At 42.7% G+C, this 15,563-nt stretch overlaps 1 protein-coding gene across 1 annotated transcript; it reads right to left on the bottom strand.

Moving 5' to 3' along the window:
• Positions 1–5,647: 5,647 nt before the first annotated feature.
• On the bottom strand, positions 5,648–14,034 carry ARL6IP1 (ADP ribosylation factor like GTPase 6 interacting protein 1). The gene is made up of 6 exons (XM_059155182.1): positions 13,879–14,034; positions 11,597–11,730; positions 10,996–11,115; positions 8,451–8,568; positions 7,793–7,877; positions 5,648–7,372 (listed from the first exon to the last, which is right to left on the bottom strand). The coding sequence occupies exons 1-6, from the start codon at positions 13,912–13,914 to the stop codon at positions 7,254–7,256; spliced, it is 612 nt and encodes a 203-aa protein (XP_059011165.1). The 5' UTR covers positions 13,915–14,034; the 3' UTR covers positions 5,648–7,253.
• Between the last annotated feature and the right edge of the window lie 1,529 nt (positions 14,035–15,563).

Below are 15,563 nucleotides of genomic sequence, written 5' to 3'. Positions count from 1 at the left end.
GAGAGAGGGAAGCAGGCTCCCTGCTGAGCAGAGAGCCCGATATGGGACTTGATCCCAGGACCCTGAGATCGTGACCTGAGCCGAAGGCAGCAGCCTAAACCACTGAGCCACCCAGGCGCCCCAGAATGACTTTTTAAAAACCTAAGTCAGATCACACACTCTCCAAGGGCTCCCATTACCCTCATCCAAATCCAAATTCCATACGAAAGCTAAAGTCCTCCGCGATGTGCACACCTGCCTCTTAGCACCAGCATACCAGACCATTCCCCACCATTCTCCTCTAGCTCGTTTTTCTTTGAACACCCCAAGAATACTCCACCTCAGGGCCTTTGCGCTTGCTTTTCCTTCTAACTTGAGCATTTCTCCAGTTTGCCAGGAAACTTGCTTCCTGACTTCCCTCAGCTCTTTTACTCAGTTACACACTCTCTCATAGAGCCTTCTCCCCATTCTCCCTAACTCCATTGTCCTGCTTAAGTTTTCTCCATAGCACTTACCACCTGAAATATTGGAAGTGTATTTACCTGTCTCCATTAGGTTCCAAGCAAGGACAGATTTGGTCAGTATTGTTCATGGCTGTATTCACAGCTTCTAGAAAAATTCTCTGGTATACAGTAGGCCCTTCATTTAGATTTGATGAATAAATGAATGAACAGATCAGTCTCCCCATCTGTAAAATGGGAATAATGCTCACTCACTTGAAGTTGCTGTGAGGCTAGATGAAGTAATTCATATAAGAGGTTAACACATTATAATAATGTCATATGGTGACAGTAACTACACTTACAGTGGTGAACACTGTGTAATGTACAGAATTGCTGATTAGCTACGTTGTTACACCTCAAACTAATATAACATTGTACATCAACTGTACTTCAATAAGAAAAAAAATTAATAAAGAAATTAACACAAAACCTGGCAGAGTGAGGGCTCAGTCAACATTAGTTATTGGTGTAGTCTCTCACCGCACCACACCCCTACCACTTCTCAAATCCTAAATGAACCTTGAGGGGTGCCTCGCTGGCTCAACTGGTAGAGCATGTGACTCTTGACCTGGGGGGGGGGGGTGGGAGTTCAAGCCCCAAGCTGGGTGTAGAGATTGCCTAAATGAACCTTAGGAAAGTAAAACTCTCTGTACATCTCCAGGGTATAGAATTCTCCGGTTATAATTTACATTACAGGGGCGCCTGTGTGGCTCAGATGGTTAAGTGTCTGCCTTCAGCTTGAGTCATGATCTCCAGGTCCTGGGATCAAGGCCCATGTCAGGCTCCCAGCTCAGCGGGGTGTGTGCTTCTCCCTCTGCCTCTCCCCCTGCTTGTGTTCTGTCTGTCTGTCTCTCTCTCTCTGTCAAATGAATAAATAAAATCTTTTTTTTAAATTTACTTTACAAAAGGACCGTTGGCTTATTTATATAATGATTTTTAAAGATTTTATTTATTTAACAGAGAGAGAGACAGCGAGAGACACAAGCAGGGAGAGTCGGGGAGAAGCAGGCTTCCCACTGAGCAGGGAGGCCAACGCAAGGCTCCATACCCGGACTCTGGGATCATGATCTGAGCTAAAGGCAGACGCTTAACTGACTGAGCCACCTAGGCACGCCCCCTTTTCTCTTAAGAGAAGAGAAAGGAGGAGGGGCAGAGGGAAAGAATCTTTTTTATTTTTTATTTAAATACAATTCATTAACATATAGTATATTATTAGTTTCAGAGGTAGAGTTCAGTGATTCATCAGTTGCATATGACACCCAGTGCTCATTATCACATGCCCTCCTTAATGCCCATCAGGCAGTTACATCAAGGAGAAGAATCTTTATTTTTTTTTTAAGATTTTATTTATTTATTTGACAGAGACACAGCAAGAGAGGGAACACAAGCAGGGAGAGTGGGAGAGGGAGAAGCCGGCTTCCCACTGAGCAGAGAGCCCGATGCAGGGCTGGATCCCAGGATCCTGGGATCATGACCTGAGCTGAAGGCAGACGCTTAACGACTGAGCCACCCAGGCCCCCCTAGAAGAGAGAATCTTAAGCAGGCTCCATGCCCAGCCTGAAGCCTGACTTGGGGCTGGATCTCAAAACCATGAGATCATGACCCTAGCCAAAATCAAGAGTTGGACGCTTAAGCAACTGAGCCACCCAGGTGCCCTGTTTCTTTTTTCCTATTTGCTTTTTTTTTTTAGATTTTATTTATTTGCCAGAGAGAGAGAAAGAGCACAAGCAGGGGGAGCAGCAGGAGGCAGAGGGAGAAGCAGGCTTCCGGCTGAGCAAGGAATCTGATGTGGGGCTCAATCCCAGAACTCTGGGATCATGACCTGAGCAGAAGGCAGATGCTTCACTGACTGAGCCATGCAGGGACCCCTCCTATTTACTTTTTAAATGAAAATTATTTTGGGACGCCTGGGTGGCTCAGTTGGTTAAGCAGCTGCTTGCTCTGCAGGGAGCCTGCTTCTCCCTCTGACTCTGCCTTCCACTCTGTCTGCCTGTGCTCACTCTCACTCTCTCTCTCTTATAAATAAATAAAATCTTTAAAAAAAATACTTTAAAAAAAAAAGAAAAAGAAAATTATTGTGATTAACTGATCATCTATATACTTGTCTTGTTTACTAAAAATATGGAGTTCATCTTAACTTAGGGCATTAGCAACAGTGGGGAGTTAACCCACTTTCCTTCAAGAGCCTTCCTGTACATAAATAGAAAAATAGCACCATCCCCTATCTCTTTTTATACTTCATTTATTCAACATCTGAATGTCTTCCATGTGCCCTGTGTTGTACTAGACCATGAGGGGACAAAGACATGTTTCTGACCTTAAGAGGTTCAGAACCCAAGAGGGAAAACAGACCTCTAAGTAAAAATAAAATACCAGGCAAGTTTGCTATACGGGATGCCATTATGAAGTGCTGTGGGGATGCAGCATTGGCCTGGGAAGCTGCTAAAGATTTCACAGAAGTGCCCTTTGATCTGTGTCCAGAATGGTAGTAACACTACCAATTCATGCCTGCTATATGCTTCCACGAGATGTACTCACAGGATCCTCAAAACAAATGTATAATGCCCCTGTGAGATCTTTACTTTTGCCCTCATTTCGCAAATGAGAAAACTCAGTCTGAAACTTACTTAATATAATCTCCATTTAAAAAGTCAGGGGCGGGGTGCCTGGGTGGCTCAGTGGGTTAAAGCCTCTGCCTTTGGCTCAGGTCATGATCCCAGGGTCCTGGGATCGAGCCCCACATCGGGCTCTCTGCTCAGCAGGGAGCCTGCTTCCTCCTCTCTCTCCCTCTGCCTGCCTCTCTGCCTACTTGTGATCTCTCTGTCAAATAAATAAATAAAATCTTTAAAAATAAAAAAAGAAAGAAAGAAAAGAAAGTCAGGGGCAACTGGGTGGCTCAGTCGGTTGAGCGTCTGCCTTTGGCTCAGTCCATGATCCCCGGGGTCCTGGGATCAAGCCCTGCGTCGAGCTCTCTGCTTGGTAAGGAGCCTGCTTCTCCCTCTCCCTCTGCCTGCTGTTCTGCCTGCATGCGTTCTCACTCTCTGTCAAATGTATAAATAAAATCTTAAAAAAAAAAAAAATCACCTAGGTGGCTCAGTCAGTCAGGCATCTGACTCTTGATTTCAGCTTGGACCACAGTCACAGTCAAAGTAAAGATCAAACCCCACATCAGGCTCTGCTCAGCAGGGAGTCTGCTGGAGAGTCTCTCCCCTCTTCTTTTGCCCCTTCCCCCACTCTCGCTTTCGCTCACTCTCCCAAATGAATAATCCTTAAAAAAAAAAAGAAAAAAGGAAAAAAAAAGGGCAAAGCAAAAAAGTGGTTTCTTGTTTAAACTACTGGATAAATTACTTAATGGGGTTTGAATCTAGGACTGCCTGATCCCAAAATATATTTTTTTAAAGATTTTATTTGTTTTGTCAGAGAGAGAGAGAGAGCGAGCACAGGCAGACAGAGTGGCAGGCAGAGTCAGACGGAGAAGCAGGCTCCCCGCGGAACAAGGAGCCCGATGTGGGACTCGATCCCAAGACGCCGGGATCATGACCTGAGCCGAAGGCAGCTGCTTAACCAACTGAGCCACCCAGGCGTCCCCTGATCCCAAAATATTAAGAAGGGTGTGTGGGCAGTAGATATTCCCGGCTTCTAACAGCTCAAGAGCTAGGAGGGAATGGAATTATGTAAAGAGGAATCGAAATCTCAGCACAGCTGGGCTGAAGTTGGAGAGCAAGGAGAACGAATGGCAGTGGACCAGAGGGCAGTTGTAAATTGCCCCACAATTTCGTGATTTATGCTGCAGACAAACTGGAACTTTCTTGCTCAGAGATCTTCATACAGGACTAATCGTGATCTGAGTGGTTAAAATGTTAAATGTGGAAGATAAACTGCTGGTAAAAACCAATTGCTAAAAACTCAAAAAAATCCCCGCCCCCTGCAGGTCACTTGAGAGTGCTTTTTTTTTTTTTTTAAAATAGGATCCATGCCTAACCCAACCTTGAGGTCAAGTCATGTGCTCTACCAACTGAGCCAGCCAGGCAACCCCAATTTTCATCCAACTAACCCCAGGTGGCCTCCTCTCAGTATCCTGTGAACTCTTGGATGATGGGACCTCCGCTGGTGGTGCCAAGGCAAATTTTAAAAAGGGACTTTTTTTTTTTTTTAAAACTGTGGCCAGAGCTGGCACAGGAGTAGCCAAGCTGGCCTGGGAAGCCAGGCAAATGAGACTGGCCTGAGAATGAACCACAGCTGCATGGTAGGGGACCAGCACTTCAAATTTCAAATGATCATGGGGAGAGCTACAGTGACTGGGTTAAAATGTCCCTTTTCTGGATATCACCAAAACCCCAGGAGGCTATAAGGAAGCCAGATTTGGGGGGAAGAGGCAAGGGTCAGAGGGCTTATAACCTGAATCTGTTCCCAAGATCCATGAAGTATAAACAGTGAGGACCATGGATAAAACATCCATTTTTTAAGTAAACTCTATGCCCAATGTGAGGGCTCCAACTCACTACCCAGGATCCAGAATCGCATGCTCTATTGACTGCATCAGGCAGGTGCCCCCTAATTTAAAATTTTTTATAATTAAAGTCCACAAAGTGCAGACAGAAGTTAACTACCAGTAAGCAAGCACTGAACTCTGAGCTGGGCCTCGATGGAGAGATAATCATTTTTTAAAAAATATTTTATTTATTTATTTGACAGACAGAGATCACAAGTAGGCAGAGAGGCAGGCAGAGAGGGGCAGGGGGGAGCAGACTCCCTGCTGAGCAGAGAGCGCTATGTGGTGCTCAATCCCAGGACCCTGGGATCTTGACCTGAGCTGGAGGCAGAGGCTTTACCCCACTGAGCCACCCAAGTGCCCCTGGAGAGAGAATCATGCCAGGCAGTCTCTAGCCTCCATTGCTCCCTGCCTGTTCTTCCTGCCTGGCCCCCTCACACTCATCTTTGGTGATCACTTATTCATTGTATCTCCTTTTCCATCTAGCATGGTGCCTCAATGTTTGCTGGAGGAATTAATTTTTACCTTTTCTTTCATTTTGTTCTTAAAAGAGAACTGTGTTGGCATGCAATGATCACCCAGGGTAGATCATTAACCAGATACACAAATCCAATCATGTAAACAATGTAAACACCTTAATGGCTAAGGTATAAAAAAGTAAGACACACAAGAAGGGATTTCAGCTTTTTTTATTTTTCCCCTTTTACACAAAACAAAGTAGAAGAAATAATACAAGATTAAAACTGCAAAAAGTAGTTAATTGGTAGATCACATATACACAATAAAATCCAGAGAGCAAGATAGGCTTATCTACAGTGAGGAAACACATGTAAAAATTAAGGTAGTTTGTAGTTTTCATATGAAACATTAAAAAAAAAAAAATCAAACATATGCTACAATGGGTGCTACCGTTTACAGTCAGATTGAAGGGGAAGAAACACTTATTTAGAGACAGATACACCACAAGGTCCAGCATCAGTGCAATAAATTCACAAAACTATATTACAGCTAGTTAATCAGAGTTTAAGAACTGTTCCCAAATGTCACATTTTCGGCCCTCAGAGATTCATTCCTACGAATTTCAGCTATTCTAAATTTCTAGCTACCGAGAGGGAGAATGATTCTAAGAGACGTTCCAAGCAGTTACAAACTCTCTGTAGACCAGAGGCCACCTATCGTCGCCAAAAGTCCGCTTTCCCCAGCAGCCCTTGCGTTCTTCAGAGAGAGAGATCAAGGAAGAAAGTCAGACACCAGTGCACCACCTCCTATGCCAAATCTCTGGGGACCAAAGCAGCCAGCAATTACCTTCAAATGAGAATCTTGAGGCTTATCTTTAAAGGCTTAGTCTGGTCTTGAAAAATTAGTAGGCTAAGATTATTTTCTACTAAATAAGTCTTGACTAAGTACAGGAAGACTTCTGTCCTTTATTGGCTGGTGTTGGAGTGAAGGTCACAGACATGAGTCTTAACCTATAACATACTTTAGTTTCAGTCAGCTGAAACTCTGAAATTAAAAATATGCTAAAAATCCTAAACACAAGTTTCTGGAAGCCTGCTGTTAAAAAGCTTCTAAGGATCTACTAACTTAAGTCTAAGAGCAAGGAGAGACGAGCTCGAAGCCTGTCCTGTTCCCCATTTGGGAGAAAAGATCAATGTTTCTTACAAATTACTAAGTTCTGCACAAGGCAGAAACCAACAGATACTAGGGCATGGAATTGGTTTCATTTTATTCCAGAGGATTCTTCTTCTACGGTTTAGAAACAGCATGAGGAATGAATCTTAACTGGTCTCTTAATTCGAAGTGGTAAACTTGGTCTCTGTATTCATGAAGCCAGACAGTGTAAGCAGACTGTGGAAGCAGACAGTAGAACCAGCTTCCTGTAGCCACAGACCACTAGCTTGTATCTAGCTAAAGCAAAGATAAACTGGAACAATTATCCAAAGTCACAGTTAACTGCACTAAAAGGTGAAGTTCACCACTATATTATTTTAAAGGAAGTTGCCTAAAAATAAAAATTCAATTAACCTGGGTGAGAAAAATCAAAACAAGTACTCACGAATGAGTTGTCCATATACGGCCAACTGATGAGATAGCATCTGCTACACTTCACATGAAGACATAAAGCCTTACTTGGCAAGTCTGAATTTCTACGAACTAAGGGCAGAACGAGGGAGAGCAAAGAGCTACTTCTGTAACATTTTAGTATCCGGACAGCCTAATAGAAACTGTTCCCAAGGACAATGTATATGCCATTTATTACACTGAATAAAGCAGATGCATTATTCATTTTTCTTTTCTTTTTGTTTTAGAAGCTTATTTATCTCCCTTTTGGCCATTCCAATGTACTTCAAAATGATTCCATGCTGATTTAATCCAGGAAGCAACAGTAGGAAAGTCACTTAAAAATAAACAGAATGAGGGAGACAACAATTAATTTCCTATAGATTATTAAATTTTATAGAGGGTCTTTTCCCAGACTACTAGGCACTCTAATGGGAGGAACCAATATAAAATCCATTACTTTCACTACATTTATCCCTGGAAACTTCTGCTATCACACCCACAACCTCAGATAACATACACTGCTTGCTTTTTACCTCGGGCATGTCACTTTCTACTTTGGTTATTATGTTCTGTCTTAACTTACTGTATGACTACAAACTCCCAGAAAACAAGGACATGGGTTTTAGTCATCTCTCTATCCTCCCAATTCCTCCATCTGTGCCTTACTCTTGATAAACACATATTTGTTGACTAAGTTCCAATCAGACTTCAGTGGCCAGAAGAATATGGCTGTAGTTCTGCCTTGAAGACTTACCTATCAGATAGGTGAGCAGCAGGTTGTGGACTTGCTGTCCCACCCAAGCAACAGCAGCAAGAGAAACGATCATGGTCATGAAGTACTAATAATGAAAACAACAAAAATGTATCAAATCCTAGGAAAAGACTAGGAAGCTTAACTGTAAGATGTTGTTCCAAAGGTTGGAAAATAATCCCGTATTATTACCATTTTTCTTTAGACTTGGTATTTATATATTATATAAAATCCACAGAAAACTCCATTAGATCTACTTTATAGAATTTACATACATTCCCCCCTAGAATTACTATAGTTCTCTGTATAAATTATATTACTTTTACAATTAATACTTCACATTGTGACCTTATGTGAAGCTAAGAGGTAAGAGAACAAATTCTTTTTAAGTATTTGTCCTTTATTTCAATAAGTAAAAAGAAACAAAAATGTTGCTCTACTAGAGTACAAAATTAAATGCAAAACTTCCAATAATTCAGTCTAATTCATACAAGCATTTACGAATGTTAAACCAATGGATAATGATATATATCAAGCTACTTAATATAAATATCAAACTATTACAACTATTAAAAAGCCCATCATTAGATTAAAATGAAGTAAAAGTAGACCCAATATTAAAATTTTGCTTTACTGAAATCAGTCAAAACAAAAAAAGTACCATTTTAGGCTTTTCTTCCTTCAGTGTAAAGAGACGTTTCCACCAGCCCACAGTTCTACGTCGAGTCTTTACCAGATTGCTACAAATTTCATGGAATCTTTGCTGTTGCTCAGTGGTCCTACAAAAAAATTTTCCCCTTCACTATAAGCAAGTCTTTATAGTCAACAGAAATATATCATCCTCTCAAATTTAAAAAGCTATCTCCTAAAGTAAGTTTAAATTAAAAAAAAAATTTCACATTATCTTATAATCGTGAAAAAGTTTCCGTATCATTAAGACAGCTTGGCAAGCTCAGGAATAAGTTTTTACATAAAGATGTGTATGTACAAAGCAATGGTAATCCATACTTCTAAAACCACATGTGGTAAATTATAGTAGCAAAGGACTCAAGGCTACTATGGGTCATGCAGAAATCGGTATTAATTTCTCTCTGCCTGTATTATTTTTCAAATCCAAATGAATTCTGGGTTGTAGTCCATCAGGGTCTCACTATTTTGAAGAAAACGTGAAGATTCTACCACACAGCTGTATTTGAGTAGTCTCTGCTAAGATACTAAGTCCTGTATTCCAAGCATGATACCCTCATGATAGCCCCCTCAGCTGGGCTTCATACACTTGATGCCAAGACAGCAACAGCCAGCTCAAATCCAAATTCTTTGTAAATCCAAATTCCCAGTGAGGGAAAATATAAACAAAACAGTAGTAAAAATATAAAAAGATCCTCCAGGAAAGCCCTTTTTCATATTTTCTGGATTCTGATTTTAAAGAAGATAAATTCACCCTTATACCGTCTTTGCTATACAGATACATTGGCTGCTGTCATGAAGTACAACTTACACTGTGGAGGGCGGGTGGTTAGGTTCCTTTTGCTCTTCTAGCTCTCGTCCCTGTAAAACTGCAGTGACAGATATAGCAGAAGGGCTCCTGATGAACCCTGGAACTTCTTGTAAACAACCAGGCCTTATAAGCTGGCCATGGTCAAGGCGGATTGTGGCTATGCAACAGTGTTCTTCCTTCCTCATTAAGATAAAAAAATAAAACTGCTCTCTGAGCCACATACTGATTACCATGAAACCACCACTGTTTATTTCTGAAAACTTCTCTCTAGGAGTTATGAATTAGCAGATCAGAATGTCATCTGACTAAGAAAGTCAAGGTCAGGGGTTGATTTCCTTTAAGTTGCTACATTACACAGTTACAAAATTGCCCGAAAAACAGCAGTACAACTCATTACTACATGTGAAAAACAAATCAAAGGGCATTTCCTAACTAACCCATTCTGCTAGAGGGAAAACATTTTTTAAAACACATGCTTAATCATCCCATAACTTAAGAACATTCGCCTAAAATGTCCAAATTTGTTCTTAAAAATCTGTAAGGCATGTATTTAACAGAATTACTTTATAATTTGCTATTATCAGGGGAACAAACAAACAAAAAAACCTAAGGGTACATGTAGACTACTCATCAAATTAAAATAAACAACCAAGGGAGAAAAGCAACTAGGACCAAAAAAAAAAAAAAAAATCTACTCCAACATCTAGTTTTGTTCATTATTTTGATCAAAAGTGAGAAATGCAGCATTCCAGAGGAAAGTTAAAATACTTTTATGAATCTGATCTGAAGCACTTGCTATGCATTTAGCTAGCTACTACAATGCATCGACATCAACCTTAAACACAAGATGCATCTTTTTTTTTTTTTTTAAGATTTTTTAATTTATTCATGACAGAGAGAGAGAGGCAGAGGGAGAAGCAGGCTCCCCACTGAGCAGGGAGCCCAATATGGGACTCAATCCCAGGACCCCAGGATCATGACCCGAGCTGAAGGCAGATGCTTAACCATCTGAGCCACCCAGGCACCCAACACAAGATCCATCTTAAGAGTCAAAATATTTCACAGCACTCAGAACAGTCCCTAACACAAAAGTAGACCTTCAATAAATAGATGCTAAATAAACGGACAAAAATTCACATTACTGCTTTCATATTCTTTCAAAAGCAGCCTGCAAAATATACTATCTTAAATATCAAAGAAAACAAATGTAAAATGTAAACATGCTGTTTCTCTGGAAAGCTATTTTAGGAGTTCTGCAATATTTGATAAAACATTACCTCAAAAAACCTCACTTCAATAAAAAATGTTGAGAAAGGAGGAAAAGGCAAAATGAATGGTAGGGTGCATGGGTGGCTCAGTTAGGCATGAGTCAGCCTTAAAGCTCAGATCATGATCCCAGGATCCTACTCAGCAGGGAGTCTGCTTCTCCCTCTGCCCTCCCCCACCCCACACTCCTGCTTGCACTCGCAAAAATAAATAAAATCTTCAGAATAAATAAATGCTGAACTATAAAAGAACTGTGAAGATGTAAGTACTGGAAATTCATGATTTATAACTGAATCAGCAAAGAAATTCTTCATATAAAAGCAACAACCTTAACCCTAGTTATCCAATTGTTAGACAATTCTCTGCTTAATTACAGTATACCAATCACAGTCACCAGGCTCAGTAACTTTACAGAAACGAGCCAAATTATTATATGACCTACCATTTATTGGAGCCAAAAATTCTAGGAGCTAGAATGGGAACAAGGTAGTCAGCCAAGCACAAAAACATAACAAAACAGGAAACACCGGACAGAACAGATGGATCTAGATAGTAGATAGTCCTGTTTAAAAAAAAAAAAAAAAAAAAAAAATTAATGAAGTTGAGAAAAACACAGTCATTTTTATCCTAGCTGAAGATGTTTATTCACTTGGTCTTTTGAGTCTCAAAAACGTTATCTGCCCTTTTCATTCTCAGTTTCTCACAAGTGGTTTTCTGGGAGGCTTCAGAATGTGATGACATCATAGCTGCAATGGTTAATGTAAATATCAAGAGACAAAAGCTCCTTGGGGTCCTCAATACTTTTTAGGGGTGTAAAGGGTTCTAAGGCCAAAAAGTATGAGTGCCACTGTTTTTTTCAACTGCTCCAGGTTTACCTAAGTACTACAGATTCTGAAAACTAGGAGAACTTCTCTAAGAAAAGGCATTCTTTACAGATTACACATTACAAAAGATTTAAGGCACTTTCAAAAGTGGAGGCTGTGTATTACCTGAGCCCTTATTAATAACAAGCACAATACACAGTAATTTAATAGCTCACTTACAGAAACACCAAAGAAACCACACCCATGATGGCAGGTGGAAACCAGGCTCTTTCCCATCTGAGGACTTTATCAGCCATCAGCATCACTTCTCCCCATCCCTGCAGCTGCTCTTCCAGACTTGCAGTCTCTGCAGCCTATGTAAGACCAACATGTAAAGCGATCATTTTACTACTCCCAACATTCTGTGTTAAATTTTTTTTAAGACACCAAGAATGTAAAACAGCTCTCAACTCAGTCACTATCTTAGTTTCTAAATATTGTGCAATTTTGGTACCAAAGACAGAAATCAATTAAGGGAGAGTGGAGGGGACACCTAGCATTTAACAGTCACCTTCCAAGTCCAACCACTGGGCTACTCTTCATACATAATGTAATGATCTTTATAGAGCCCCTCAAAGTGGGAATAATGAAATCTATTTAACAAAGAAAGTGACCTCAGAATGGGGTTATCATCACTACTAAGTAACAGCACCCAAAATATAAAATTAGATCACTTTAAGTTTGCTCATTTTTCAGGTGGTTAGAATTGATCTGTTGTTCTGTCATTTCATTGATTTATACCCCTACTTCTACATCCATTAGAAAAGCCTCTCCCCGAACAGCATTCAATTTTTAAAATAGCTTTGTGTAATGGAATCATTTAGATGCCGGCATCGTTTGCACAATTAAGTAAAACTACTTTCTCCAAATTACATGAGGCATCTTAAACTCAACGTATCTCCTCAATACAATGAATGCTTCTTACACTTACCAAGACATTGGTTAAGACTTCAGATTTCTCTGCAAATGTGACAATCTGCTGAAAGGAGACTTCTAGAATGAGCCAATGTGGCAAAAAGCCCCTGAACTGACTTTGGTACTGGGAAAAGAACTGAAAGAAACCACCTGCCCTTATAAATGTTATCACCGGGAAATACAGAAAAGATAGATGACAGTGCAGCCTCCTCTCAATAAAGATGCTATGTATCTGTGCCGCACTGATCACTTGGGTGACTTCAACATTTCTGACTTTATATATCGTTCTGGATATAGCTAAACATGAGATTACTATGGGCCAGAAACTCTACATATTTTATATGCTTATTCTTTAATTAATCTTCCCAATAAGCTAAAAGGATTGTATTGTTAATGAAGTAACAGATAGAGAGAGGTTAACAGATCTGAACCCAAGAAATCCAAAGCCAAAGGCCTTGTTCTCCTTAAAGTTACACTGCTCTCCTGGAAAGAGAAGTTGAACTCCAGGCCAGGATCTGTCATTTCAAAAAACTGTGTGAATTTGGGCAATTTCTTTCTGCTTCAATCAATCCTCTTAACTGGAACCTGTCTGGGGCTAACCATGCTAACTATAGAGAAGTAAGAGAGAGAGAGAGAGAGAGAGTGAGAGAGAGTGTTTGTTTAAAGGAACAGGTCACGCAGTTTGAAAATATCGCACAATCAAAACTGCCCTGCAAAGTCACTTAAGTCGCTAGCATCTGGACTCTTGGACTATCAAACGTCAAAGATTAAATTCTTTGATTCCTCTATTTACTGTGGCAACGGACAAAAGGATTTCTCGGTTTTGCCTGGATCGTGCAGTGAGGTCAAATCTGTCCGCCTGTGATACGTCACTGCAGTTCCTTCAGACCCCTGCTTATTCTAAAGTCATCCTGTGACACACACACACACACACACACACACACACATACACATACCCTCCCTTACAAACGCCAGACAAACACAAGGTCCCCCCCACTGGCCCTCCTGCAGGACCCTAGTCCCAGCTCCTGCGGTGAGCACAGAGCCTCCCTGCGGTGTAAGCCGTGCCAGCTCTAACAAATTCTCGGCAGCAGCCCTTTGACCCTCCACGCTGCCCAAGTACCGGGAAAAAGAACGAAGGGACAGCCTGGTTGAAATCAAAGAGGGGAAAACCGGCTACGACCGGGGGCCTGGGGCTCGAAAGCGCTCGACAGGCCGGCCCCTCGCGGCCCTCTGCCCCAGGCTGCACCCCAGGCTTATCGCAGGCCCCCTTCTCCACTTCCTCTTCAGCCCCTATTCGCGGTGCCAGATCACGCGCCCTCCTCACCGCGTCTTGCACCTTCCCCAGGGGATGTTAGGGGTCGACCCGTCTCGCGACCGCCGCGCCGCACCTACCCAAGACGCCCAAGGGGCAGGCGTCGCCGCCTGCGACTGGGAACCGGGAGGGAGGGCCGGGCCCACCACGCGTGAAGGGAACGAGGCCGCAAGCGCCTCCAGGCCAAGCCCACCCAAGCCCGGAGGCCCTGCTTGGTTCCCTCACAACTCACCAGCAGGTTGGTGCTGCGATTATCTCCCTCCGCCATTGTCCCCGAGGTGTTTCCTTAGTGGGCGCAAGCCGCCCACCAAAACAAGCCTCTCACCGTCACCCACACAGCCACCCAGGCGCGAGGGTACGCCCCGCAGGCCGCTAATATAGGCCAGCCGCCTTTCCCGACAGTCTCCGCGAAGCCCGCTCCTCATTGGGTGGATTGAACTCAAGTTTCGACCAACCGCTGCCCAGCGCATGGCTTGAAATCCAGGTCAAAGGCGACCGAGGCCGCGCAGGGCGAGGGGGCGGGGACAAAGGACGGCCAACCAGAGCCCCAAAGCTGTGTGATGCCCCGCCCAGGTCTTTCGGAAGCGGTTGAACTGCCGCTGCCGTTGTTGTTTGTGCTTCAGCGCGCCTTGGTCCGTCCGCGGTGTCGTCAGGGGCGGCCGCCCTGGTAGCTCTCAGACCCTCTTCTGCTGGAGTTCAAAGCAGCTAAGGTGACTGGAAGAAACAGGACACGCATTATCAGGCGGAGAGCAGAGATGGGCGCGTGACGCGGACCTCGCTGTGATCCAAAGGCCCGGTGCCCCCGTCGCTCTCGCGGCGCCCCCCTGCGGCCGCCCTGGCCCGCCTCCTGGGCAGTTAAGCCCAAGTTTGAGATACTGGTGCTCACCCCGTGAGGTGTTGAGGACGAGTTGAAAGAGCTGTTTCTGTCCATTGTCGGCAGTTTGCCCCAACTAACCATTAAGAGTAAGGCCTTAGCTAGATTGGGGGCGGGGGAAGGGAGAATCTGGGCATAGTTCTCCAACTTGGGGAAAGTTCGCTTATTTAAGCGGGTCTTCAGGGAAATCTTTTCTGGGACGGGGCGTTCCTGTTACTTCTGAAACGACGAGCTCCTCCGTAAAGGGTCTGGTTTTGACAGAAACACGGGAGGCCTTGCTAAGGGAAGATGCAAACCCACTCTTAAGCACTAGAATTCGTCAGCAATTTAGAACTAGAAGAACTACTAGATAATATTAAGATGAATGACTTAACACGTCTTTTCTCTGCAGAATTTCAAAATGCATTAAGTGCTTTGATTCTCATTTAACACGAACAAAAACCATGCCAAATATTGACCTCGTCAGAGATGTTTCAGGAAAACGTACCATGGCTTTGACCTCTCAGCCTTTTTTCTTTTTTTTATAATCACCTGCATTATGCCACAAATTTACATTTAAAAGGATTCCTTAAATAACTTCTCGGATTCTTAACAGTTCAGGGTAAGGCATGAAGAAATGTGACAGGACACAGCTGCCCCTAAGAGGTCTTTGGTAGAAACACTCAAGAGGAGGAAAGAAAGCCTTTGCGAAGGAAGGGGTCTCTTCAGTGATGTGCCACTTGGGGGGGGGGGGGGATAAGTTTCTGTAGGTAAAATGCAGCCAGTTGAAACACAGATCCCATTTGGGGAGATTTTAAAGCTATTAAGTTTGAGGAGCAGGCCCTCTTGTCCCTCTTCAAAAGAAAATTAAAAGTTCCCAGTCAGCAGCCACATAGTGAAGATATTAAGCACTGGGTCCAAAAATCTTGGTAGAGACCCAAGGAGTATCTCCTTCCAAAGAAGCCAAAGAATTTTTACACTTTAAAAATGACATCTCTACTGTGGGAAAACAGTCTCTGCTACAAAATGCTTCTGGTTCACCCAAGTTCCCTATATACTACTTA

This window comes from Mustela lutreola, chromosome 17 (genome assembly GCF_030435805.1).
Source record: "Mustela lutreola isolate mMusLut2 chromosome 17, mMusLut2.pri, whole genome shotgun sequence".
Lineage (NCBI taxonomy): Eukaryota > Metazoa > Chordata > Mammalia > Carnivora > Mustelidae > Mustela > Mustela lutreola.
The sequence above is the reverse complement of the archived record's forward strand: the minus strand, read 5'-3'. Positions and strand labels throughout refer to the sequence as shown.